This window comes from Gopherus flavomarginatus, chromosome 1, assembly GCF_025201925.1.
Source record: "Gopherus flavomarginatus isolate rGopFla2 chromosome 1, rGopFla2.mat.asm, whole genome shotgun sequence".
Lineage (NCBI taxonomy): Eukaryota > Metazoa > Chordata > Testudines > Testudinidae > Gopherus > Gopherus flavomarginatus.
Window position 1 is genome coordinate 154,117,746 of NC_066617.1, and position 27,716 is coordinate 154,145,461.

The 27,716-nt window shown below is 49.9% G+C and overlaps 1 protein-coding gene and 1 non-coding gene across 6 annotated transcripts; both read left to right on the forward strand.

Annotated features, from left to right (window-relative positions):
• Nucleotides 1-26,278, forward strand: CHD4 (chromodomain helicase DNA binding protein 4). Of its 5 annotated transcripts, none has more exons than XM_050967097.1 (40): nucleotides 1-99; nucleotides 1,353-1,504; nucleotides 4,788-4,915; nucleotides 5,124-5,315; nucleotides 5,640-5,758; nucleotides 6,156-6,397; nucleotides 6,481-6,608; nucleotides 6,788-6,923; nucleotides 7,458-7,639; nucleotides 7,803-8,042; nucleotides 10,148-10,351; nucleotides 10,455-10,660; nucleotides 11,109-11,240; nucleotides 11,480-11,576; nucleotides 12,076-12,267; nucleotides 12,368-12,568; nucleotides 13,812-13,949; nucleotides 16,417-16,538; nucleotides 16,653-16,826; nucleotides 17,120-17,261; nucleotides 17,625-17,756; nucleotides 17,858-17,975; nucleotides 18,210-18,334; nucleotides 18,681-18,918; nucleotides 19,451-19,623; nucleotides 19,793-19,973; nucleotides 20,093-20,179; nucleotides 20,349-20,437; nucleotides 20,522-20,655; nucleotides 20,962-21,106; nucleotides 21,734-21,899; nucleotides 22,266-22,381; nucleotides 22,725-22,851; nucleotides 23,062-23,139; nucleotides 23,261-23,398; nucleotides 23,487-23,595; nucleotides 23,889-24,021; nucleotides 25,086-25,281; nucleotides 25,409-25,584; nucleotides 25,756-26,278. In XM_050967097.1, the coding sequence occupies exons 2-40, from the start codon at nucleotides 1,408-1,410 to the stop codon at nucleotides 25,771-25,773; spliced, it is 5,751 nt and encodes a 1,916-aa protein (XP_050823054.1). In that variant the 5' UTR covers nucleotides 1-99; nucleotides 1,353-1,407; the 3' UTR covers nucleotides 25,774-26,278. The 5 variants fall into 5 exon arrangements, with proteins under 5 accessions (XP_050823054.1, XP_050823062.1, XP_050823071.1 ...); XM_050967105.1 differs by having other exon boundaries at nucleotides 26-99; nucleotides 22,728-22,851; XM_050967114.1 differs by having other exon boundaries at nucleotides 26-99; nucleotides 22,272-22,381.
• Nucleotides 21,930-22,067, forward strand: LOC127043379 (small Cajal body-specific RNA 11). Its single transcript, XR_007772239.1, has one exon. It is a non-coding gene; the product is annotated as a small Cajal body-specific RNA 11 (non-coding RNA).
• Nucleotides 26,279-27,716: the final 1,438 nt, after the last annotated feature.

Sequence of the window (27,716 nt, forward strand, 5' to 3'; positions counted from 1 at the left end):
CTGGCCGGGTTTTTTCCCCTTTAAGAGGTGGTGCCGGAGCCGGGGCCATTTTCCCTTCAGCGGCGGCAGCGAGAGGCGAGGAGCCGGGGGGCGAGCCGGGTGAGGAGAGCGGCAGGGAGCGGACGCGACCCCAAATTGCTTCAGAGGGCAGGACACGGGACCTGCACCCCCTCATGGCTCCGACCCCCTTCCTGGCGCCGCCGCCGAGACCCCAACCCCGGGAACTGCCCGTCCTCGGGTCCCGGGGGCGCCGACCTCGGCCCGGCCGCCCTGCGTCCCCGCTGGGCACTGGCAGCCGCGGAGCCCGGGAGCCTCTTGGCTCGGAGCCGCGACCGGCCCGGCTCGCCCCCTGCTGCCCCCGGGGAACGGCCCCGCCCGCCGGGACTGGCCGAGCGCCCTGAGCCGCAGCTGCGCGCGCCCCCCGCGAGGGGCAGGGGCGGCCGCGTGCTGCTGCTGGGCCCCCCGCGTGTGTGTGCGCGGGGCGGGGGGGGCTCGCCGGGAGCCCGCGCGGTGCCTGCCACGGGCTCGCCGTGTCTTTGTTTTCCCTGCGTGAAATCGGGGGGCCTGTGTCAGCCTCCCGGGGGCGTGGTGGGGCGCCCTGAACGGGCGTCTGTACATTGTCCTGCCCCGCCGGCTCCGGGAGGCGGGTGGGATGTGAATCCTCCGGGTACTAAAAAGGCTCTTTTTCTGGTGGGGGACCCCAAAAGCACGGCTGGACTGGGGGGGGGGGGCTGCGATGCTGGTCTCTCGCACCGCTAGGGGTTTGTCTTCGTTGGAGTTTTTACTTCATGAATTGGTCGCCTGCTCGAGGCAGCGAACACTTTGTGACGGCGAGTTTGGCTGTTCCCCAAACACTTGTTCCATGCTGCACCCGCTTGTCGCTCGGCCACGGCTGGCTCCCGCCAGATGGAAACCACCAAAGTTTGGGGCGCATCAAGAGGAGCTTTGAGAGAGGTTTTAACTGCCTCGAATTCAGTGGCGACCAATTGCCTAAAAGTCACACAACTCCACTTAGCCGTACAGTACAGCATTGGTACCAGTCTGGCATCATATTGCAAAGGTTTGGACGCTGTTACCAGCGGACCGCCATTTGGTGGCCCTTTGCATGAAATGAATTAATGACATAGTTCAATTCCAGTAGCTACAAAACCACCCTCATCAGGACCCTAAACTAGTGCCCAGTCTCAGCATTTCCGTGCTTCCCTACTCAGCCCTTATGTCAGGGGCTGCACATTTCGAAGTTCACTGCAGATGTGCATTGGGCAGGATTATCGCATGAGAATGCGGGTTCATGATGATTATCATAGTTAACTTGTTTTGCATTTTTATTAACATACTGGTCTGACTGGCAGGAAGGAGACAAAGCTGCAGAAGCTGTCTGAGCCCAAGTACCCCAATTTGGAGGACATGGCATCGGGCATTGGATCCCCATCACCTTGTTCTGCTGGCAGTGATGATGACGAGATGGAAATCCTGCTGAATAACAGCATCCCTCAGCACCCAGGTATAGGTGGCATTGTAGGATGGCTGTGACTAGCAGTATGTAAAAGGGAGTGGTAGTGGGGCTGTTCTATCTATTTTATTGAATGGGTGCTGCAGGTAAAATACGATGTGCAGGGAGAAGTTTTGTTTCATTAGGAGCCCAGGTGATTAGAATATTTAGGTCTGTTTATTGTGTCCTTTTTAAAAGCTGTGGTCTGCACACTATAATGAGGTGGAATTGGTTTTATTCCAAGCTAGTGCAGGCTATTGGAGGTCCCTGGGACAGGGAATCTGGTTTTAATGGGGCATCTGAGTGCCTGCAAGGTATATGTATATGCAAGGTATATGGCTGGGAGCAGAAAAGTATGTGAGAGGGCAAGGTGTCTGGCTTCCTATCATCCATCTGGGAGCTCAGACCTGCTGACAGTCCAGAGGAAACTGCCTTGGGCTGTTGCATGACCCACTTTCTGTCTTCACCACACCCTACCTCTAAGCTTCCCATGGATCATTCTACACTGTTCACCTTAGCCCTGTTCTTGTGTCTTGTGTCAGTAGCTTTACTACCTGTTCAGTTCCCTTAGTACAGCAGTTCTCAACCAGGAGTCCAGGGCCCTAGAGGACAGTGAGCAGGTTTCATGGGGTCTGCCAAGCAAGGCTGGCATTAGATTTGCCCATGGCAGAAAGTCAAAGCCCCGCTGTGTGGGGCAGAAGCCCTAGGGCCCTGAGTCCTGCCACTCAGGGCTGAAGCTGAAGCCTGATCAACTTAACTTTGCAGAGCCCCTTGTGGCATGGAGCCCCTGGCAATTTCTGGCCTGGACTTTTATATGCAGAAAAATGGTGGTTGTGGCATGAGTGGGCCATGGAGGTTTTTATAGCATATTGGGGAGGCCTCAGAAAGAAAAATGTTGAGACTCCTTCCTTTAGTACACCTCTGCCCCGATATAACACTGTCCTCGGGAGCCAAAAAATCTTACTGCCTTAAAGATGAAACTGCATTATAACAAACTTGCTTTGATCCACCGGCATGCGCAGCCCCACTCCCCCAGAGCACTGCATTACCACTTTATATCTGAATTCATGTTATATCGAGGTAGAGGTGTATTTGCATCTTCAGGCCTCATGCCTGATTTTCATTATAACTGCAGTCTCTGTGTGGAGAATGGGACTGAAGTTAGAGCTCTGGAGACTGAGAGTCAACTCTCAGGTTCTATTCCCAGTTCTATTGCCGACTTGTATGGATGTACAACTCATTTTACCACTCTGTAAAATAGGAGCTCTAGAATCATCCCCCCCACACTTAGACTCCCTGCCCCAGACTCAAATGCCTTTCTAAGGGAAGTCACTTAAGTTTGTTCTCAACCAGGGGTATGTGTACCCCTAGGGTACACAGAGGTCTTCCATGGAGTATGGCAGCTCACCTAGATATTTGCCTAGATTTCCAGCCGGCTACATAAAAAGCACAAGCAAGATCCGTTACAAACTAAAATTTCATACAAAGACTTGTTTGTACTGCTCTATATACTAGACACTGAAATGTAAGTACAATATTTAAATTCCAGCTGATTTATTTTATAAGTATATGGTAAAATGAGAGAGTCAGCATTTTTTCAGTACTAGTGTGCTATGACGGTTTTGTATTTTCATGTCTGATTTTTGTAAGCATGTAGTTCTTAAGTGAAGTGAAACTTGGGGGTACAGAAGACAAATCAGACCCCTGAAAGGGGTACAGTAGTTGGGAAAGGTTGAGAGCCACTGACTTAAGTCACTGGGAATTTAAGAGCTTCAAGGAATGTACTGGGTGAAATTTTGGGGGGTGCTGACAGAGCCCTAAATCAGAACTGGTTGGAAGGGAAGGATAATGGTGCCTGTCCTGGTAGATAAGATACAAGCAAGTATTGCTGGAAGAAGATATACTTGTGTCCATTGTGAATATAGACCCCATCCTGAGCACATTCCCCTGTGTCTCTTGTTCTCCGGTGGCTGCATCTGCTGTGAGCTGTGGCTTCTCCCATCCTGCCTCACTTCTGTGGTCAGGAGGCCATTTTCCCCTGGAGTGAGAATGAGTAACTCTCGCTCTGTAATGGGTGGGGTGGTTGAGGACGGGAGAGAGGGTGAGTGGTTGGGCTGCTGTGGATCCGGTCACAAAGGAAAGGGCTGTCTGGCTGTCCATTCCTCTCTGGGCTTTGTGTGGGAAGGAGGGGGTGAGAACACAGATGGGAGTGTGTTTTTGTGGGTGGGGGAGAGTTGGCATGCATTACAACAGTGAGGGACTGAGCGTGCTGGCTGTGGTGCCAGAAAGCTATGTTTGTGGGCTGGCTGCTGAGGCAGGGATCTGGTGAGTGAGTTGCCCTGAACAGAAGCTGCCCAGGTGGGAGGGGAAGAGCAAGTTGCAACTGATGGTTTTGTTCCTTGCTTGCCACTGTAGAAACCTCTACAGCACAGGGACTCTTCTGGGGACCCTGGGATAGAGCCCATGCCCTCATCCCCGATCAGCTGGTTCTCTTGAACTTTCTGCTACACTCTCACGCTGCCTGTTCCAAAGATCAGCTGGGGGCTTCCTGTCTTGCTCTTTTCCTCCCTTACCAATGAGGGCTCCTCACATCTCTGACTGCTGAGTCCTCTGCACGTGGCCAGTAACTCCTAATTCCATTTTTGCTATGCTTGCTGGGCTAAGGAAATTCCTAACCTGTTAAATAATGTGTGTAGCTTTGCTTGGAGAAGGAGCAGTGAGCTTACTAATGTAGATAGTGATGTGGGAGGTATGGGGGTCTAAGGGCTTTTGATTTTGCTCTCTTCAGTATGGTATGATCAGTCTGTTACTGGACACTATTAGACAGGGCTAAGACGAATGTGTGGGTTTCAGTGTGTGCACCAAGGAGTTGGAGAAGCTGTTGAGCTGTGTGGGGAGTGGGGTATGCTGTGATGCAGCACTTCTGGGCCTTGGCTACACTGGCGCTTTACAGCACTGCAACTTGCTGCGCTCAGGGGTGTGAAAAAACACACCCCAGAGTGCAGCAAGTTACAGCGCTGCAAAGTGCCAGTGTAAACACTGCCCCAGTGCTGGGAGCACTGCTCACAGTGCTGCAAGCTAATCCCCACGGGGAGATGGAGTACGTGCAGCACTGGGAGAGCTCTCTCCCAGCTGCCACTGCGACCACACTCGCACTTCCAGCGCTTTGGAGTTTCGAGTGTAGCCAAGCCCCTGGATTGTGTAGCATGGCCCAGAGGGCATGATGATGGTGCTTGGGTATATATCAGTGCTTCCTAATTCTTCTGCTCTCACCTACCTACACATCCCCCTCCAGAGCCTGAAGAAGAGCCAGAGGAAGAGCTGCTGTCAGAGGCTGAAACTCCCAAAATCAAGAAGAAAAAGAAACCCAAGAAGCTAAAGGAACCAAAAGTGCCCAAACTTAGCAAGCGCCAGAAAAAGGAGGTGAGGAATAGAGGGCTGATTGTGAGGGGAGATTCTGCCATGGAACAGGTTCTGAAGACTGGGCACATAGGCTGTGCGGCAACAGGAATGACTGCCTGAGACAGTGACCCCTAGTTTGAACCCTCTGGAGTGTGCGGGAAGGTGTAGTGAGTACTTCTCTCAGGTCTCTTCTCAAAGCTGCCTGATCTCTCTTCCCCCTTTCCTCCAGCTAGGGGACAGCTCTGGTGAGGGGAATGAGTTTGTGGAGGAGGAAGAGGAGGTGCTGCACTCAGACAGTGAGGGCAGTGACTACACCCCTGGGAGGAAGAAGAAGAAGAAATTAGGGCCCAAGAAAGAAAAGAAAAACAAAGCCAAGCGCAAGGAGGAGGAGGAGGAAGAAGAGGAAGATGATGACTCAAAGGTGAGAGGCAGCCCTGTTGCCCCAGTCTGTCTCCTAGATCTGACCTGGAGAGACCATCACATTGCCCCTGTACAATAGCACATGGGGGCTGTCCTGTTTGTTCTTCCCTCTGTCCTCTAGACTTGGCCCATATGGGACATATTCCCAAATTACTTTCCTCTCACCCCTAGACGTTGGGGGGGGAAATCCCCTGACCCAGAGTTGTCATTTCTTCCCCACCCTCACCCCCCAGACTGATGGGCTCGCCTGCAGTATATAGAGGCTAAACCCCTTTTCATTGTGTCTGGTCACCCTGGGACTTGCTCCCTGTCACCCTTTGCACAGGAACCCAAATCATCTGCTCAGCTCCTGGAAGACTGGGGTATGGAGGACATTGATCACATCTTCACAGAAGAGGATTACCGCACTCTCACCAACTACAAGGCTTTCAGCCAGTTTGTCAGGTAAGTTTTGAGCCAATGAGGCTTTTGGGCCTCTGGAGCAGAAGGGAAACAGGACAAAATACCCTTGTTTCCTGGACCTCAAAGCATTTTAGACACTAAATGGCCACCTTTTGGTGACAGTTACCCCCAGGGCAAGGGGAATGGAGACAACAGTGAAGTGATTCAAATTCAGCAGTGAATTTGCTGTCAGTTGTAAAGCTGGGACATAAGTCCATATCTTCATGCCCCCTTCTGCTCTAATAAAGACAACATTCCTCTCCCAGAGCTAGAAATATTTCCCTCCTCAGGAGGATGGCAGCAGCTAGTAACCCTACGGTTAGGCTCGATTGTAGTTCCTGGGTTGGGGGATCCAGTATCCATGTCCGTTCAGTAACACTCCCTCTTTGCCCCCACACAGGCCACTAATAGCTGCCAAGAACCCTAAAATAGCTGTCTCAAAGATGATGATGGTGCTGGGGGCCAAGTGGCGGGAGTTCAGCACTAACAACCCCTTCAAAGGCAGTTCAGGGGCCTCTGTGGCGGCTGCAGCGGCAGCAGCTGTGGCTGTGGTAGAGAGCATGGTGGCCAACGTGGATGCTGTCCTGCCCCAGCCCCCTGCTGATGTGCCACTACGTAAGGCCAAGACCAAGGAGGGCAAAGGTGAGATGAAAAACAAGGATGAGAGGTGGAAGGTGGTATCTAGAGATGGTGATCCTCTCTCTCACAGCCTCTCTTACTCATAGGGCCTAATGCCCGGCGGAAGCCGAAGGCCAGTCCTCGTGTTCCTGACATCAAGAAACCCAAAACCAAGAAGGTGGCTCCTCTGAAAATCAAACTGGGAGGATTTAGTTCCAAGCGTAAGAGATCATCAGTGAGTGACCTTCTCTTTTCTCCCCATTGGGGGTACTGATACATTGATGATGGCAGGTATTTGCAGTTGACCAGCTCTACGCTTCCCAACATGCAATGCATGAGGATGTTTCCAAGGATGTAGGAGGCTGGTAAACCATAGCTGCTTGACTCACCATACTTTATTCCTGCGTTTCCCAGAGTGAAGATGAGGATCTGGATGTGGAATCAGACTTTGATGATGCTAGCATCAATAGCTACTCTGTTTCAGATGGATCCACTAGCCGCAGCAGCCGGAGCCGCAAGAAACTCAAGGCTGGGAAAAGGAAAAAGAAAGGTATCCAAGTACAGTGTTCAGCTTTGGATGGAGCGCAACTAAGGGGATGTGGGCGGAGATATGAGAATTGTCTGCTGTTACTGTCTAAGGACTTTAAACCCCTGGACAGGAGAATTATTTAGAGAGAGCTCCGGGTGGAAGAACTATTGGAATAGGGTAAGACTGCTGAAAGGGAAGGGAACTTGTGAGGCTCACCCACAGTTAGCACTGAAGAGTTTAATTCCCGGCAAGGGACTGTGAGAAGCAATCCTGCCTTGGGTCCCCTAGGTAGAATAGGACATGAAGGGACTTATACAATTATTGCAGTTGGCAACAACTGCTTTTCTGCCCTGCCCTTGGTTTCTGTTTCCACTCACCTTGGCTGTTGTGGAGCAAGAGCTGCCTTCCCCTGCCTTTTTTGTCTGGATCTGGAGCAATGTCTCTCTTCCTCTGTCGCCTTTTGGTGTGATGGGGTATCCCCACTGCTGCAGAAAGGAATTCTGCCAGTGCCAAAGGCTTCCAGTGATGTGTAACTGTCACCATCACCCTCTCCAGGTGAGGATGACTCCACAGTTCCTGTGGATGGCTATGAGACAGATCACCAGGACTACTGTGAGGTGTGTCAGCAGGGAGGAGAAATCATCCTTTGTGACACCTGTCCCCGTGCCTACCACATGGTCTGCCTGGACCCAGACATGGAGAAAGCCCCAGAGGGCAAATGGAGCTGCCCACACTGTGTGAGTACCAGATTTTATACACCCAAGGGAAAAACCATGGAGGAAGGGGGTTCTGTACTCCGTTTTGCAGAAGGCTAAGTTGAAGAGATGGTAGGAGGCTGGGGGTATCAAGAGGATGGGGGTTTTGTATACTCTAGGCTAATAGTTTTCTTCTCTGCTGTAGGAGAAGGAGGGGATCCAGTGGGAGGCAAAGGAGGATAACTCGGAAGGCGAGGAGATCCTGGAGGATGTTGTGGGAGACCCTGAGGAGGAGGATGATCACCACATGGAGTTCTGCCGGGTCTGCAAGGATGGAGGGGAACTGCTCTGCTGTGATGCCTGTCCCTCTTCCTACCACATTCACTGTCTAAATCCCCCCCTGCCAGAGATTCCTAATGGGGAATGGCTGTGCCCTCGCTGCACTGTGAGTCTCTGCTACCCCCATTTGCCCTATCTCCACAGAGAGTGGTATCCCTCTCTGTCTCAGGGCTATGTAGTTCCCTCAGGGATGTAGTTGCTCTTCTAGCTTGCCCATTTTTTTTCTCTTTTTATTTGTTTGGGGTCTCTCTCCTCCAGCCTTACAGTGCCTCGTAGCTTGGTTACCTTATTTAGACTTCAGAAAGGGGCTCTATGGTCATGGATCCCAGTGCTGGACAGACTTATGCTACCATGTGCAAAATGGTTCCATGGACATGGCTGCAGGGACTTGAGGCTCCAAATTTCCTGGACCCTGAACATGTCTGAGAACTAAGGCTATGGTTAAAACTATTCAATCCCAAAGTGTTAGAGCTGACAAAAATTGTTCATAAGTTCATTATCAGTAGGGCATAGGTGCTGGAACTGGGGGTGCTGCAGCACCCCCTGGCTTGAAGTGGTTTCCATTATATACAGGCTTTATAGTTTGGCTCTCAGCACCCCCACTATACAAATTTGTTCCAGCACCCTGCAGTGGCGTGTGAATTACCTATGTGAGCTGCAGATTTGGTGGTGTATGCAGAGGCCTCACATCCCAGAACAGAGCTGGGATAGACTTACTGCTACAAGATATCACTAAGAAAATAATTTTAAAAGGTGTTAAATGTATATGTGGCTACTGAGAACATCCACAGTGAGAAATATAAAAGGTCTCCTACCTCAGTGCATATTCCAACCTCTGACCAGCTAGGAAGAAACTTCCTTTTTGGGTTGTTTTTTCCGTAATTGTCCTCTAGCCATCAGGCAGGATACTGGACTATGTGGACTGGATCAGCCCAGAGTCCAGTAATTTCTTTTCCATATAGAATCTATATGGATTTGTATGTCTCTAAGACATTTCCTGCAAGGATCAGCAGGAGGGTCAGACCTGTCCCCCTGCCTGCCCTAGGAACATTGCACTCTACTAAGGGATCCTCTGTCATAGAATCATAGAATATCAGGATTGGAAGGGACCTCAGGAGGTCATCTAGTCCAACCCCATGCTCAAATCAGGACCAATTCCCAACTAAATCATCCTAGCCAGGGCTTTGTCAAGCCTGACCTTAAAAACCTCTAAGGAAGGAGATTCTACCACCACCTCCCTGGGTAACCCATTCCAATGCTTCACCACCCTCCTAGTGAGAGTTTTTCTGAATATCCAACCTAAACCTCCCCCACTGCAACTTGAGGCCATTACTCCTTGTTCTGTCATCTGCTGCCACTGAGAACAGTCTAGCTCTATCCTCTTTGGAACCCCCTTTCAGGTAGTTGAAAGCAACTATCAAATACCCTCATTCTTCTCTTCTGGAGACTAAACAATCCCAGTTCCCTCAGTTTCTCCTCATAAGTCATGTGTTCCAGCCCCCTCATCATTTTTGTTGCCCTCTGCTGGATTCTTCCTAACTTTTCCACATCCTTCTTGTAGTGTGGGGCCCAAAATTGGACACAGTACTCCCGATGAGGCCTCACCAATGTCGAATAGAGGGGAATGATCACATCACTCGATCTGCTGGCAATGCCCCTACTGATACAGCCCAAAATGCCGTTAGCCTTCTTGGCAACAAGGGCACACTATCAACTCATATCCAGCTTCTCATCCACTGTAACCCCTAGGTCCTTTTCTGCAGAACTGCTGCCTAGCCATCCGGTCCGTAGTCTGTAGCAGTGCATGAGATTCTTCTGTCCTAAGTTCAGGACACTGCACTTGTCCTTGTTGAACCTCATCAGGTTTCTTTTGGCCCAGTCCTCTAATTTGTCTAGGTCCCTCTGTATCCTATCCCTATCCTCCAGCGTATCTACCACTCCTCCCAGTTTAGTGTCATCTGCAAACTTGCTGAGGGTGCAGTCCAGGCCATCCTCCAGATCATTAATGAAGATATTGAACAAAACTGGCCCCAGCACCGACCCTTGGGGCACTCCGCTTGGTACCAGCTGCCAACTAGACATGGAGCCATTGATCACTACCCGTTGTCCTGGAAAAATGACAAATTGGCAAGAGTTCAGAAAAATGCTGGGGGGATAAGTGGAGGTTGTTTGTATTAAATTCTGGCATAACCGCCTCTCTCTCTTCTCCAGTGCCCATCTCTGAAGGGGAAGGTGCAGAAGATCTTGATCTGGAAGTGGGGCCAGCCCCCACTACCCACACCAGTGCCGCGACCAGCTGATGCAGACCCTAACTCTCCCTCCCCCAGACCCCTGGAGGGCCGGCCTGAGCGGCAGTTCTTTGTCAAATGGCAGGGCATGTCCTATTGGCACTGTTCGTGGGTGTCTGAACTGCAGGTTAGTGGGCTTTTGGCCTGCCCAGGGGGTGGACCACTACCTTTGTGTGGTGGGAAGGATGCATGATGCCACTCTTAACTATGTATGTCTGTTCTGGCTCCAGCTGGAGCTGCACTGCCAAGTGATGTTCCGAAATTACCAACGCAAGAATGATATGGATGAGCCGCCCTCAGGAGACTTTGGGGGTGAGGAGGAGAAGAGCCGCAAGCGAAAGAACAAAGACCCCAAGTTTGCTGAGATGGAGGAGCGCTTCTATCGCTATGGGATCAAGCCTGAGTGGATGATGATCCACCGGATCCTTAACCACAGGTGAGGGAGGGAGCAAGGATTTGTCAAAGCAAGATCCAGTGGATTCCAGTCTACAGAGATAGTGGGGGGGGGGGAGCTTTCTCAAGGGTGTCAAGCATGACTAAGGGAATGGAATAGGATCTACTGAATTCTCCATCATGAGAGGGGAGGACCCATTGTGATAAGATCCATTGAGACCCTAACCACAGATATCAGTCACACTTGGCAGAAAGAAGGTGGATCATCCACTATAGGTAAAGGCAGGGTTCCTTTTATGATGGGATCAACTGGATCCTCTTTTGTGGTAAAGGGTGGGATTGGAGATTTGATTTCAATTATGCTGGGAATTATGGACATGGCTGCTCTTACCCCTACCTCTTCTGTTTCCTACCTTCCTTCCCCTCTGTGCAAGGGGTGGGTGGGGTAAAGGCTGGTTCCCACGCTTAAGATTTATTGTCTGTCTCTGCAGTGTGGATAAGAAGGGGAATGTCCACTATCTGATTAAATGGAGGGACCTGCCCTATGACCAGGCCTCCTGGGAGAGTGAGGATGTGGAGGTGCAGGACTATGACCTCTACAAACAGGCCTACTGGAATCACAGGTAAGGGGGTGGGGTCTGCAGGATTGGAAGGATGAAGGGGTTCAAGGAATCATTCTGCCCCTATTGACTCCTTTTCCTTAAAGCAGTGGCCCTGTGTTTCCGGGTTTGTTCGTCTCTTGGTCGCTTTGGATGATTGTCCACCTTGCAATTTGAAGCCCCTCCCCATTAGGTGTCTCCTGCAAATTCCATTAAACTCGCACAGCCCCACACACACACACCCAGATAATATCTTTGTACAGGGAGCTGATGAGAGGTGAAGAGGGTCGGCCTGGCAAGAAGATAAAGAAGGTGAAGATGCGGAAGCTGGAAAGACCCCCAGACACACCCACGGTGGATGTAAGTTACTACTCCCCGTTAGGTAGGCGAGTGGGTTCTGGGATGTGTGGGATACCTGCATCTACAGGAGTAGAGGTGTGAAGCATGTTTCACTCCCACTAGTGATACCAGCTGGTGCATCTGACTCTTACACATCAGTAAATTACTAAGTTGAAGGCAGAAGGATACTGTCTGCAGAGAGCCCCCTTATTGGGGTAAAGAGGAAGGGAAGAGGATACAGAACCTTCTGACTCAGTTTTACCTTGCTATCTGGGGAGGGGACTGGCTGACGTCATAGGGAGGGTTTGGCTTCCAAAATTGAGCTCTTCAGAGGGGATGCCATTCAGGGCCAGTTGAAACACATGACATGGGGGATTGAGAGCTTCTCCTGCCACTGTCTCAACTGTGCCTGAACTAGGGAGGCACAAGCTGGAACCCAGTGCATAGGGAATAGAAGTCTTGGTGGCTGATTTTTTTGTCTGATGCAAAGGGACTCAACATTTTTCTCTTTCTACTGTAGCCAACAGTGAAGTATGACCGGCAGCCAGAGTACCTTGATGTAACAGGAGGGACTCTGCACCCCTATCAGCTGGAGGGGCTGAACTGGCTGCGCTTCTCCTGGGCCCAGGGCACAGACACGATATTGGCTGATGAAATGGGGCTGGGCAAGACAGTGCAGACAGCTGTGTTCCTGTACTCCCTGTACAAAGAGGTGAGGAGCAAAAGTGGCTGAGGATACACACATCTGGGGGAATGTTCTCTTGCCCTGGTGGGATGCAGTTCTGTAACACTCCTGATGACTCTGTCCCCAGGGCCACTCAAAGGGACCCTTTCTGGTGAGTGCCCCACTCTCCACAATTATCAACTGGGAGCGGGAGTTTGAGATGTGGGCTCCAGACATGTATGTGGTGACCTACGTTGGGGACAAGGACAGCCGGGCCATCATCCGGGAGAATGAGTTCTCTTTCGAGGACAATGCCATACGTGGGGGCAAGAAGGCATCCAGGATGAAGGTAAGAGCCTGAAATTGATTCCAGTTAAGTCCTACTGGCTCACTTTTAAGAGTTGAGAATTCAGAGATATGAGGACTTCAGCCTCTAGAAACCTGGTTCTGATCTGGGCCTTAAAAGTGAAAGTGGTTGCTAATTGAGGGCTGGTAGGCAATCCTCTGTGAAATAAGTTCTCCTGGTAGGACACATGCTGCTCATGTTGTAGACATTTCCACTCCAAGTTCAGTAGTAAATAAGGGAGGTTGCAACTAGGGCTTCCTGGATCTGTCATTGACTCACTGTGTGACCTTAAGCAAGTCCCTTCTCTCTGCCTCCATTTCCCTATCTGTAAAGTAGATGACACTGACCTTGCTTTGTAAAGGAATTTGAGATCTATAGCACTAGATAAGAGCAAAGCAGTAAACTCAGACTGAAGCTCTGACTCCATTTAGAGCCATTGAAAGGGCCAGTTCCTCTGACATTCGTGCCACCTGACTAGGGGGCTGAAAATTCCCCCTCTCCCCCCTGCTTGCCCCCTTTCCCTGATAGGTAAAGAACCTTTCTTACCACAGCTGTTAGTTTGTCCAGCATTCCAGCTTTCCCAGTAAATAACTTTTTGAACATTCTAATTGAAACCAAGCCTTTAAACTGACTGCTTGCCTTGCCAAGCCTACAGACAAGCAGCTTGGTGTGAGTGATGTTGCTGCTTAAAGCTTCCACAGCAGTATAGGGAAGCTTGGATTCCTCTGCTTTCACTGTGAGTGGCAGTGAAAATGAGAACCATGTTGACAACTACTTCTCCTCCATGAAGCTCCAGGCAGCACTAAAACAATTTCAACTAATCAGTTGTATGGAATGGATTTAGTTCTCTGGCCATACCACTCCCACTCCTGCCCCTCCAAGTTGTTGTTCTTTAGTAATTGTCCATTTCCCTAGGATTCTCCTTCCCTCTCTTCACCCATTTCTAAACAGTAGACTCTTCAGGAATGAGGCTTGGCAAGTATTCAGCCACCTCCTTAAACATTAACTTGTGGAGGAGAATCCTATATCTAACTGAACATGGCTGATAAGGAGGCAAAATGGATTTGTCCAAGTTGGAACTACCTCAGTGCCTGATATAAATACCTTGACTCTTGAAGCCTTGAATGATAGTGAATGGTCAGGACAGCCTGATGCAAAGGCAGGTCCTTCCCTTGCTGCTTTTGGCCTGGGGCTGTACCTATACTTCCCTGTTCACCTATGGCTAAACTCTCACTTTTCCTTGCAGAAGGAAGCATCTGTGAAGTTCCATGTGCTGCTCACTTCCTATGAACTGATCACAATTGACATGGCCATTCTGGGTTCTATTGACTGGGCCTGTCTTATTGTGGATGAAGCTCACCGTCTCAAGAACAATCAATCTAAGGTATAGGAGGAGTTCTGGAGTGATGGCAGGAGGCTGAAGGTGGTGGGATTTATAGGCTTTTTTTTTTTCCTAAAAGGCCAGACCATTGTTTTAGCCTAATCTCCTGCATAACACAAGCCAGAGAATGTCACCCAATAATTCCTGATCAAGCCTATGTTCTCAGATAAGCTGCATAATGTCTTAGACATCCAATCTTGATTTAAGGACTTCATGCGATGATAAAATCTAACATGGGTGGGCAAACTACAGCCCTTGAGCCGCACCATGTGGCTTAGCCCTGCTCCGGCCCGGGCACAGGGTTGGGAGCTGCACCGCATGGCTCCTGGAAGCCATGGCATGGTCCCGCTCTGACTCCTATGCGCACCAATGGATGGGGCAGCATGCAGACCTGCCTGGCCATGCCTCCGCATAGGAGCCGGAGAAGGGACATGCCGCTGCTTGAGGTAAGCGCCACTCAGAGCCTGCACCTCCTGAGCCTCTCCCCCAGCCCTGATTCCCTCTCCTGTGCTCCAAACCCCTCAATCCCAGCCCAAAGCACCCTCCTGCACCCCAAACCTCTTATCCCCCAACCCCACCCCAGAGCCTGCCCCCTTGCTCCAGCCCTGATTCCCCCTGCCACAGTCCAGACCCCTGAGTCCCAGCTTAGAGCACCCTCCTATACCCCAAACTCCTCATCCCCAGAGTCTGCACCCCCTCCTGCACCCCAACCCCAATTTTGTAAGCATTTATGTGGCTTGCCATACAATTTCTATTCCCCAATGAGACCCCTCAGGCCAAAAAGTTTGCCCACCCCTGATCTAACACATCCCTTGCAAGATGTTCATATGGGCTCATTGTTCAAAAACTTGTGCCTTATTTCCAGTATGAATTAGCTAGCTTTCACTTCCAGCCATTGGATCTTATGTCCTTGACTCCTTTAATATAATAAATTAACTAAAGAGCCCTCTCCTATTGAAAATCTTCTCCATTATGTAGGTTCTTCTTTTAGATCATGATCAAGTCACCTCTTTACCTCTCTGCTAAGCTAAATAGATTTAGTTTCAAAGCCTTTCCCTGTAAGGCTGGGTTTTCCAGCCCTTGTAGGTGTCTTCTGAATGTTTCCCAATTTTTCAACATCTCTTTTGAAGTGTGAACAGTGATGTGGGACATGATTTCAATGACACTGTCATCAATGTTGCATATAGAAATATTACTAGCTTGCCCACATCTATTAAATATTCCTGTTCATACAAAGGATCATGTTAGTGCTCTTAGTCATTGCATTTCACTGGGAAATTGGTTTATTATCCACCATGACCTCAAGTCTTTACTGGTCACTACTTTCTAAGATAGGTTATACTTACAGGATGGGGTACTGTATTCTCTGTTCTATGTGTATGACCTTCCCTTTGGGTATATAAAAATGCATATTTGTGCCCAGTTTATAAAGCAAGCTAGGTTGTTCTGTATGAATGATGTTCCCATGATTTACAACTCCACCAAACTGTCATCTACAAACTTGATCAGCAATTTCATATTTTCTACCAGATAATAAAGCTATTAAATAATAGTGAACCAACAACAGATCCCTGTGGGATTTAAAAGAAATCCCCATTACAGTGACACCCTACTAACTACATTTAGAGATCTGTTTTGGACTGTTTCTTATCCATTTCAGATGGGCTACATTGACTTGTTATACTTCTGACTTTTTAATCAGTGTTATGTAGTACTAAGTGAAAGTATACTGTCAACCATTACCTTTTGTCAGCTAAATGTAATCTCAAAATATCGAGTCTGTCTGACAACTTTATTTTTCACAGAACCATGTTGACTGGCATAAACACTCGTTTTAATTTGGAGTAACATACCAGCATTCCCATGTTTTTGCCTGGGACTGATTGCTGGGTTAACCAGCCTGTTAACTGGGTCAACCCATTTTTACTGTTTATACATACTAGCACAACTTTAACTGCCCTCCACCCAGCCCCAGTTCTCTGGAACTTCCCTAGTATTCACAATTTAATTAAAAATTGCCATTAATAGTTAGATCTACTTGGCCACATCTCTTAAACTCTTTGAGAGGGAGGGAGACTGAAGGAATGTAGGACTCCAGTTCAGGAGACAGTAGAGTGGATAATACGTCAGCCTGGAGACGGCTGGTTGGCTGGAAGAGTCTGCAGTTCAAGACACACAAAGGAAATATGTGGCATCAGATTTGTGGGAATTTGCTGCAGCAGGGTCTCACAGGTCTAAGGAGTGAGTATTAGGCAATGTGTGAATGAGATCGGCCTCTGTAAAGACACTAGCCAGGTCTAGTACATATGACTCTTGCACAAACTGTCCCTGTAATCTAAGATGAACCCTGGCTTGAAGGATTGATCCTGGAAGGAATTTTCCTCTATGGCACAGTATCTTGGGTTGGGAATGGGGACTGGCAGACTACCTGGATGAATCCATTGACTCCCTTCCTTTCTTTCTTCACCAGTTTTTCCGGGTGTTGAATGGATATTCCCTCCAGCACAAGCTACTGCTCACAGGAACCCCTCTGCAGAACAACCTGGAGGAACTGTTCCACCTGCTCAACTTCCTGACACCTGAGAGATTCCAGTATGTCTTGTAATGCAGGTCCAGACTGAGTCTGCTTCCTTGTTCCCTTCCCCCACCCTATTTGTCTCCCCATGGACCTGCATCTTCTGCCCTGAGTGCTTGTTTCTCCTGCAGTAACTTGGAAGGCTTCCTGGAAGAATTTGCAGACATTGCCAAGGAGGATCAGATCAAGAAGCTGCATGACATGCTGGGCCCACACATGCTGAGGCGCCTCAAGGCTGATGTTTTCAAGAACATGCCCTCCAAGACAGAACTCATTGTCCGGGTGGAGCTGAGCCCCATGCAGAAGTGAGCATGGGAGGGTGGAGGAGCTACTTGAGACCAACTTATGCCTTCTCTAGATCCATATGCTTTGGACATGCTGGGTGGGATCAAGACTTGCTGCCGGGAAGAAATAATCTTACACACTCATGTAGGAGATGGAGAGATAATGACTGACCGTTGGCAGAGTATAGGTAGTGCTAGCAGGGAAGAATTGCCCAGGTAGTGCCAGGAGCTGGACTGATGCTAGCTGGGGGTGGGGAGGGTGTTATCAGCCCTCTTGTGATGGGGGCTTAGTGACTCAGATTCTCTCTTCACAGGAAATACTATAAATACATTTTGACAAGAAACTTTGAGGCACTGAATGCACGAGGTGGTGGCAACCAAGTCTCCCTGCTCAATGTGGTCATGGATCTGAAGAAATGTTGTAATCACCCCTACCTCTTTCCCGTTGCTGCTATGGTATGTTCTAGCCCCTCAGTCCTCCCCTGAGCAAGCCTCCTTACCATTCGTTTGGGGTGAGCCTGAACTTCCTTGCACCTGGAGCAGCTATCCTTCCTCTTAATTTGGGCTTGAAATGTTTGTAGGCTCTTCCTGTATTTCCCTCTGCAGCCCCTGCCAAGTGGCAAGCAGATAGTGTCTCCCTGCAGGGGCCACAAGAGGTAGGGAGGGGAAGATGCAAAAAGGGAAAGGAGTGGGAAGAAAGAAAAATGGAATGGGCGTGTAGGAGCCAAACTCCAAGATACCAGTTGCACAAATGATGATGGTGGTGTGTGACTCAGAGATCTAAGGGCAAATGTACCTTCTCTTCTGTTCCTCCCCTAGGAAGCTCCAAAGATGCCAAATGGGATGTATGATGGTAGTGCCCTGATCCGAGCATCTGGGAAATTGCTGCTGCTCCAGAAGATGTTGAAGAACCTCAAGGAAGGAGGCCACAGGGTGCTCATCTTCTCACAGGTAATGGGGCAGTGCCTCCCAGAGGCTAGGGTCCCTGTGTATGAGAGGGGTGGCAATCCAGTTTGGTATCTTCCTGCTCAGCTTTATCTCCTTGTTCCCAGATGACTAAAATGTTGGATCTCTTGGAAGATTTTCTGGAACATGAAGGGTACAAATATGAGCGGATTGATGGTGGGATCACAGGGAACATGCGCCAGGAGGCCATCGATCGCTTCAATGGTATGGAACCCTATACACCTCACAGAAAACAAGAACCCTCCCTCACCTCACAGATGCTTGGGGCCCCACATCTGCTGCTAATCCTTAGTGCTGATCTGCAGCACATCCTGCTATGCCATTCCTAGGCCTCTGGGCTGACAGTACCTCCCTGCATGAGGGGCTGGATGTGATGAGTCTGTGGAGTTGAATCTAATGCGCATGCTCTTCCCCATCCCCTTCACTCTCCTCCTGAAGCTCCTGGTGCTCAGCAGTTCTGCTTCCTGCTTTCCACTCGAGCTGGGGGGCTCGGTATCAACCTGGCCACAGCAGACACAGTGATCATCTATGATTCAGACTGGAACCCACACAATGACATCCAGGTAAGGCTGTAGGATGGCACTAGAGTCACTAATGGTAATAGGTGACCCTTAGGAATGGGGGCGGGGGGGTGAAAGAGAGTAGAGGGAGGAGAGAGAAGGAAGTATATATGTGATTAGGCAGGGGAGGAGGAGACTCCACTGTGGAGAAACAAAAGCACTAAGTGGAGAGGGGGCGGCTGGAAGGGATTTGGCAGTAAAGGCTGCTCCCAAGGGGTAACCTGCAGGAAAAGGAAGGGGAGGATGAAAGATCCCAGGAAGGTCAGGCTTATGTAAACAAGGTCAGATGGGTGAAGCAGTATAGAACTTGGTTTTGGGGGTTGTTCTGAACACACCATCTTCCCCTCAGGCTTTCAGCCGTGCACACAGGATTGGACAGAACAAGAAAGTGATGATTTACCGTTTTGTGACACGGGCTTCAGTAGAGGAACGTATCACTCAAGTGGCTAAGAAGAAGATGATGCTAACACATCTGGTGGTGAGGCCAGGATTGGGCTCCAAGACGGGCTCCATGTCCAAGCAGGAGCTTGATGACATCCTGAAGTTTGGGACTGAGGAGCTCTTCAAGGATGAGGCCACTGAGGGTGGTGAGTGCCTGGGTGTTCTCTAGCGCAGTGGTTTTCAAACTTTTTTCCCGGGGCCCCAGTTGAAGAAAATTCTTGATGTCCTTGACCCAACGTAACTGGGGATGAGCAGTTTGGGGTGTGGGACGTGCTCCACTCTGGGGCAGAGGGTTGGAGTGAGGGCTATGGGGTGGGACCAAGAATGAGAGGTTCAGCATGTGGGAGAGGACTCTAGGCAGGGGGTTGGGGTGTGGGCTTGGGGCTGGAGATGAGGGTTTGGGGGGAGTTCAGGGCAGGGGGTTGGGGCATGGACTTACCTCCACTGGCTCCTGGTCAGCGGCATAGCTGGGATGCAGAGGCAGGCTTTCTGGCTGTCCTGGCACCGTGGACCGTGCTGCACCCTGGAAGCAGCCAGCAGCAGGTCCAGCTCCTGGGCGGACCCATGCTTGCGGAGAATAGCAAGAGGGCTGAATGCTGCCTCATGGAGAGGCCTTGCGTGGCACTCTCCCAAAAGCCCCTTGAGTCTCAACACCAACTGACTGTGCTCCTCTTTCAGGTGATAGCAAAGAGGGCGAGGACAGCAGTGTCATCCACTACGATGACAAAGCAATCGAGCGACTACTGGACCGAAATCAGGATGAGACTGAAGACACAGAGCTGCAGGGCATGAATGAGTATCTCAGCTCCTTCAAGGTGGCCCAATATGTGGTACGGGAAGAGGAGATGGGGGTGAGTGTCTTTCCCCTCCTGTTCCAGGGTGCAGGAGTTAAACAGGAACAGATGTGACTAGGGTGTAGACATCCAGAAGTGGTGGGGAGGGGTGAGCAGGTATCTGCCTCTGTGGGGGTGGGGGTTTTGAATGCATGGCTATTCTCTTATCCCTCTCTCCCTGGAGCAGGAGGAGGAGGAAGTGGAGCGGGAGATTATTAAACAAGAAGAGTCAGTGGACCCAGATTACTGGGAAAAATTGCTGCGTCACCACTATGAGCAGCAGCAGGAGGATCTGGCTAGGAACCTGGGCAAGGGTAAACGTATCCGCAAGCAGGTCAACTACAATGACGGCTCCCAGGAGGACAGAGGTACAGAAGGGGGACACAGGGATTTTTTTTGTGGGGCTGGGGAGAACAAGACCTGCAAGGATAGGGTCTGTCAGGCTCACACTTTTTTTTTTTTTTTTCTTCTCTCTCCTCTCCTCCAGATTGGCAGGATGACCAGTCAGATAACCAGTCAGATTATTCAGTGGCCTCTGAGGAAGGAGATGAAGATTTTGATGAGAGATCTGAAGGTAGATGCCCCAAGAGCCTGGGCGATATTATCTCTGGGAGGTGGCAGTCAGGACACCTTGGCTTGGGAGCTTGGTGCTCCAGTCCATCTCCATGTAGCATAGGATGTCATGAGTGAATGTTCTCACTATGGTAGGTTGTGTACCTCTTACCTGCTTGTCTGTCTTACAGCTGCTCGCCGGCCCAGTCGCAAAGGCCTGAGAAATGACAAAGACAAGCCCTTGCCTCCCCTTCTTGCCCGTGTGGGAGGGAACATTGAAGTAAGTGGTACCCTGGAAAGGGCCTTTGAGCCCATGTGTTTGTGTGCCTGGGGCTCTCACTATACCTGTCCTTCCCTTTTCCAGGTGCTGGGCTTCAATGCCCGCCAGCGCAAAGCCTTCCTTAATGCCATCATGCGCTATGGGATGCCACCCCAGGATGCCTTCACCACCCAGTGGCTTGTCCGGGACCTGCGTGGCAAGTCTGAGAAGGAGTTCAAGTGAGTCTGCATTGGGCAAGGGAAGGGAGGTGGCAGCATCTGAACCCACTGGGAAAGGGTGAGGATAGTAGCAGAGGGCTCAAGGGGTAAAAGGAGCTGCATGCTGCAGGGGCAAGAAGCCTGTTTGGGGAGGCTGAGGAGGAATAACAAAAGGAAACTGAACCAAGGGAAAGGAGCTCAGGAACTATCCCAGAGTATTTACGGGTCTGAGCCAGGAGCCTGTTGCTTGGGTCACTGGGGACTAGGAGCCCTAGGGCATCTTTTTCCATATATGCTGGACCTTAAGCTTATCTAATACTGTTACAGGGCCTATGTCTCGCTGTTCATGCGTCACCTATGTGAGCCAGGAGCAGATGGTGCGGAGACCTTTGCAGATGGGGTCCCACGGGAGGGGCTGTCCCGCCAGCATGTCCTCACCCGCATTGGAGTCATGTCACTCATACGCAAAAAGGTGGGTGCTTAGTGGAGCAATGCTGAACTCTCCCTCCACCACACAGCATCCCTTTCTTCTCAGGGTACGTCTACACTACAGGATAAATTCGAATTAGCTTAAACTGATTTTATAAAACAGATACTATAAAGTCGATTGTGCGCGTCCACACTAGGCACATTAATTCGGTAGTATGCGTCCGTGGTCCGAGGCTAGCGTCGATTTCTGGAGTGGTGCACTGTGGGTAGCTACTGTAAAAGAATGAGGCCAATAACGTCGATTTGCGTCCACACTAACCCTAAATCGATATAGTAATATCGATTTTAGCGTTACTCCTCTCGTTTTGTAGGAGTACAGAAATCGATTTAAAGTGCATGGTAGTGTGGACGGTACAGCGTTAAATCGATTTAACGCTGTTAAAATCGATTTAACTGCGTAGTGTGGACCAGGCCTCAGAGGTCCTCTTATCACAGAAGCCCTGAGCTCTTGTATGCAGTGGACAAAGCAGTAACTGCTCTCTTCCTCTCCCACCCATTTTTGGGGACTCCCCAGCCTATGATGTCTTGAGATCCCCATCTGCCCTGCTTAAAGGGGCAGCCTGGTGTGATCTCTCTCATGACATGTCTGTTTCTCCACTTCCCCCACTAGGTGCAGGAATTTGAGCATGTGAATGGGCGCTGGAGTATGCCAGAACTAGCAGAGATAGAGGAGAACAAGAAGCTTTTGCAGCCGGGCTCGCCCTCCCCCAAAACCCCCACACCCTCCACACCAGGGGACACGCAGCCTAACACACCTGCCGCTGTCCCTCCACTTGGTGAGAGCCTTCCCCTTGCATAGCCCCGTCCTGTCCCTACCAGTGCTGTTCCCCTCACCAGAGCTGTGGTGGGGAGGACCTGGGAGCGGACGCAGATCAACCTGCCTCTCAGGTTAGGAGGGCTGCCCCCAAGAGATGTGCATGCCCTTAAAGGCACGAGAGAACATTACCTTTCCCTGGGTGGGCATCTGTCCTGTGGCGTCGGAGGGCTTTGGTTCCGTTGTGGTTCAAGTGGGGATGGAGGTCCGCTTTGTGAGAGCTAAGGGAAATGTGCACCAAATCGCAATGAAGGTTGGAGCTTACTGCTGGCCTCTATTTTTATTTTTTTTTATTTATATAAAAATATGCTGGTCTTCGGTGGGGGAGGCACAGAAGAGGGTGTGAAGGTGGAAGAAGGAGCCAGTACTAGGGAGCAAGGGGAGCTCATGGAGTCTGAGAAGGAACCCAACCTAGTTTCTGCTGAAGCAGAGGTCCCAATGGAGGTGAGTTAGTAGGTGCTTGTTTGTTTCATACTGTTACAGGTATCTCCTCCTCCTTCTGCTGTGCCCATTGTTGTCCCGTTCCTGTCCCCTCCCCTGACCACCCGCCTGGGACAGAGCTAGACTCTGGGGATTCCTAAGAAGAATGCATCTCCTTGTTAACACTCTGTGGACGTATGAAGGAGCCCTATTTTGTGCTCTCTGACACTCTGTTCTCCCTCAGCTACCCTCTGTGTGGCGCACTCAGATGTCTTTCACTCTGCCTTCAGCTTCTGGTGGTGGGTGGGGTTTCACAGGCTTTGTCCAACGCTGCTCCTCCTTGAGTTAACAGGGTTTCTCTCATCAGCAGTGTGCCCAGCCTGTGGAGACACCCCCACAAGAGGCAAAGTCCCCAATGAACCCCCCAGAAGCAGAGGAGAAAAAGCCTGAGGAACCAGAAGTGAAGGAGGAGCCAATGGAAATGGAAAGCAAAGGTATTGGAGGTTGTTAGAAGCCCAGAACTGTGTGCAGGACCCCAGTTAGCATATTTCCAGAGCTATACAGAGACTATCCTCTTTTGGTCTGGGTGAGGCTTTAAACATAAATGTGATTGGGGAAACAGGCCAGGTTTTAGACTGAACAGTTAAACCCTTTGTAGCTACCAGACTTGATCTCATGTCTTCTCTTCCCCTTTTCTCATGCAGCTGATGTGGAGAAGATTGAAGATAGAGTGTCTGCTGAGCCCTCTGCTGAACCTCCAACTATCAACCTGGACGAGAAGGGTAAGTGTGGCAGGGTACTGCCAGCCCTCTTCATTCTCCACCTTTTAGAGGGGTACCTCATGAGTGCAGCTGCTGTGGTACTCTCTCTCCTTTCCTCTCTAATGGGTCTCTGTGTCTGCAGAGGAGAAGAAGGAAGATGACAAGAGGGATGTGGTGATGCTGCAGAATGGGGAGATGCTGAAGGACTCTCTTGATGAGAGGCACAAGAAGGCAGTGAAGCAGCGCTTCATGTTCAACATAGCTGATGGTGGCTTCACTGGTATGAGGGGGCCTGAGTGCAGCTACACTTACCTGCCTCTGCTCATCTTAGTGAAATCCCTTTTGACTTTCTTTTCTCCCATTCTCAGAGTTGCATTCTCTATGGCAAAATGAAGAACGAGCAGCAACTGTCACCAAGAAAACCTACGAGATCTGGCACCGGCGCCATGACTATTGGCTCTTGGCTGGGATCATCAAGTATCCTTCCCCTGACAGAACACCCTTTTTCCTTTCTGGGACTCTGACCCATCCCCATAAAGGGGATCCTATCAAGTGGTGGCTGGAATATAGTTAGTGGGATAGCCTCATATTTACCCTCTCTAACGAAGATCACAGCTCCATGTGGGGATCTTAATGGGGTGGCTAGGATACAGTGAGCAAGATAGTCTCATCTCTTCCATCTCCCTCACCCAATGGGATACAATCCTATTTGCCTGGAATACGTGTTCCCTTGTTTTCATTCTTTGTTTGCCTGAGCTTCTCTATCTCAGTCATGGCTATGCCCGCTGGCAGGACATTCAGAATGATCCACGTTATGCCATCCTCAATGAACCCTTCAAGGGTGAGATGAACAGGGGCAACTTCCTGGAGATCAAGAACAAGTTCCTGGCCAGGAGGTTCAAGGTGGGAGCTGCAGAAGGAAAATTTGAGGGTGTCTGCCTCTCTGAGACTATTTCTGATGGATAAAGAGAGCATCGCTGTCTTTCATGCTTGTCCACTGTTATATTCCCTGATTGCAGGAGAATCTATGAAGTGGATTGGGAGTGCTCTAGCATCAAAGGGGTGGGGTGATGTGTGTTTGTGTTTTTTTTTTTTTTTTTTTTTTTGTTTTTTTTTTTTTTTGGTCCTGTGTCTCCCCCTCACCCCCCTCCACCCTTGAGCTCCTTTGTATTACAGCCTGCTCAGGGTATGTCTAGACTAAAAATAATTTGAAAACATGTTTGAACACATTATAGAGTTCTAGCGTAGATAGTGCATGTTGCATTCACACTACTACAGTAGGGTTCTAAAACAAGTTAACCAATGCTTCAATAAAACCATTTTTCTTCTAGCCTAGCCATGCCCTTGGAGACTACACAAGAACTGTTTTTGGTTTGTTTTGGTTTTGTTAGTGTGTGTGTTTCTCCTGATTGAATTACTATGAAAACCTGTCCCAGGCTGCTCTGCCTACTGGAAAGCAGGAAAATGGCCACTGTTTTCTTAGGAGCACTTCTTCCTGAGGTTTAGGGGGAAGAAACAGCCTGAAAGTCCTTCAGGGACCACCCACTGTTAATGTGTTCTTGTGGTCTCTTTGCTCCTTCAAGGGATAGAGGATAAAACCATGAAGGTACCAAGGGAACAGTCCTTAAAAAAGTGAGCTACCGTTGCATGGAGGAGAGGATGCTTATGAGATGATTTTTTTTGTTCTGGGACAGGACTAGTTCTTCTGTGCACAGTGTCTAACACAGTGGGGACCTGATCCTTGACTGGCATTTCTAGGCACTACCCCCAATATAAATAAGAGCCTGGGAAGTGGGGCTAAGGGAACAAGCTGCAGTAGCTCAGTCCTGAGAAGATGGGGCAGGGATGTTGGCAGAACGTAAGTCTTAGAATCTAGGGGAGTAGGAAGGTGTGATTGTTAGGCTACTCTGCAAGAAGTAACTAGAGGAGGCATGGCAAGGCCCTCATGCTTATCCTTTCTCTCTCAGCTGCTGGAGCAGGCACTGGTGATTGAGGAGCAGCTGCGGCGAGCTGCCTATCTGAACATGTCAGAAGATCCATCGCACCCATCTATGGCCCTCAATACACGTTTTGCTGAGGTAGAGTGTCTGGCAGAGAGCCACCAGCACCTGTCTAAGGAGTCAATGGCTGGGAACAAGCCAGCCAATGCTGTTCTTCACAAAGGTGAGGCAGTAGATCATGCTAAGCAAAGGTGGGCTTGTCTCTTGTGCCGCTATCCCCCCAACTTGTTTCCCTGTGTCAGGGTGCCCCTTCTCGTCCCCCTCTAAATACACACCCTTTTTTCTTCCAGTTTTGAAGCAGCTGGAGGAGCTTCTGAGTGACATGAAGGCAGATGTGACTCGGCTGCCTGCCACTATTGCCCGCATCCCACCTGTGGCTGTGCGCCTCCAAATGTCTGAGCGCAATATCCTCAGTCGACTGGCCAACCGCAGCAGTGAACCTCCACCCCCACCACCTCCCCAGCAGGTAAGCATCCTCCCCTCCCCCAGCCGGTAGAGATCCCCATTCCTCTTGGAGCTTAATCCACCCCACTCCAATCCGGTCATTTATTGGGAGGGAGTGGGACCCACAGTGAGTGTCCCAGCTGGACAGGTGCTGTCTGTAAGGGCTCCTAATACATGTTGTTTCACACCACAGGTGGCCCAGCAGCAATGAATCCCTAGCTTGGTACTGTTGGCTTCTTGACCAAGCTCAAATGATTCTTCTTCACACTCTACCCTTCCTCTGCCTGATGTTCCTGATCGGGTGCTGTTCCCCTTGGTGGATGTTGCTGCACAGGGCCTCCCTGAGGAAGAGGAGACTCCTCCCTCCGCTGCCAGCCCACACAAGCAAGGAGTGTGTTGGGGCTAGAGGGGACATGATGGACTCTGTACATAGTGACTGGAGGCCACAGCGCCACGTCCTGTTACACAGAATCCTGGCTGCACTGCTCGCTGCCTCAGCCTGGAGTTCCACGTTTTTTGTTTTAATCTTATTTTGAGTTTGTTTACTGAGATGAGTGTACAGATGAGACCAAGCAAAAGCCAGGACAGAGACACAGCTACCTCCATCAAGATCGTTTTTAATACAAAAACTGACTGGACTTGTCCACTAATAAACAGCTAAAAAAGATGAAAAAAATCTTGATAAAACTGAAAAATAAAGGTTTCCTTGTATTTTATTCTGCTGTCTTTACTAGCTGTGACAAGAAGTTGTGGGGAGGAACTAGCAGGAGATGAACAAGTGATCTCTGGTGGAGTGCTGCTACTTCTTTGCCCTTCTATGGCATGGCATGGGGTGGGTCCTTGGTATCCTGTAGCATAAGCCTTGTTTTGTGCTCCACAAAGACAGAAAAATTGTCAGATCCTCAGCAGCATCTCAGCATGCATATATCTCCTTTCCAGCCCAATCTGTGATCAGTACAGATCTGTCATTTATGTTACTGCTCAGATAATGAGCTGTTAGAGGCTGGCTACTGGCTTGGGGCCCTCATGTCCCTGATTTCTGTGCCTTTACAAATGCTGAGCAGTGCAAGTGGCCTCTTAGCACAAGGGGTATGTCTACACTACACTTAAACCTGCAGCTGTCCTGTGCCAGCTGACTCAGGCTAAGGGGCTGTTTCGTTGCAGTGTAGATAGTTTGGGCTCTAGGACTCTACAAGCTGGTAGGGTCTCAGAGCTTGGGCTCCAAACCCCCCCCCCCCCCCCCGAGCCCCAGGAGCCTGAGTCAGGTATCCCATTGTAGTGTACACATACCCAAGGTGCTAGTAAAGAAACATACAGAGAAAGCTTTGTGGCTACACCCACTCTCTGATCTCTGTGGCTACTGTCTTCTCCCCCATGATTGAGTTGTGCTGCTAGGGCTGCTGCTATCAGCACAGGCCAGAGCTGTGTGATAGCTTCCCCACCTTGCCATTTTTGGAGCAGAGGGTGGTAATTTTGTTCTGATCTGGCAAATAAGTGCACATTTACCTCCCTCCCTCAAATAATTCTGGAGCAGCTGTTGGGACAAATCAGTGTTGCTATTTGTTAATCTCATTGTATGTGATGTTTGGACAGAAGTGAATAGAGCACACTCAACTGTCTAATAGTAAAGATTTTAGCACTACAGCCTATGAAGAAAAATCTGAGCTGTACCCCTTAAAACTTCAGAAGGCATGTGTAAATGTAAAGAAGCTTATTTCAATACAGTCTCTTGCAATGGTAGCCTAAGCCCACATCCAGACTAACCCGCGGCATCGGCGGGTTAAAATCGATTGCTCGGGGATCGATATATCACGTCTAGTCTGGACGCGATGTATCGATCCCCGAGCGCGCTTACATCGATTCCGGAACTCCATCAACCCGAACGGAGTTCCGGAATCGACACGGAGAGCCACGGACATCGATGCTGTGCCCTCTGGACGGGTGAGTACCTCGATTTTAGAAATTCAACTTCAGCTACGTTATTCACGTAGCTGAAGTTGCGTATCTAAAATCGATTTTAATACCTTAGTCTGGACGTGGCTTAAGGCATGTTTGAACAAACGAGGTAAATCTAGGCTATAGAGCCTCTGCCTGCAGAACTAGAGCAGCTGCTGGCACAACTTTCTGTCGATGTGAGTACATCCCCTCCCCAAA

Excerpts from the sequence above, each read along its gene's own strand:
- CHD4 (XM_050967097.1), top strand. The coding sequence starts at position 1,408 with ATGGCATCGGGCATTGGATCCCCATCACCTTGTTCTGCTGGCAGTGAT. Across the intron at positions 1,505-4,787 it reads CAGCATCCCTCAGCACCCAG|AGCCTGAAGAAGAGCCAGAG; the intron begins GTATAGGTGGCA and ends ATCCCCCTCCAG. Across the intron at positions 10,661-11,108 it reads CACCGGATCCTTAACCACAG|TGTGGATAAGAAGGGGAATG; the intron begins GTGAGGGAGGGA and ends CTGTCTCTGCAG.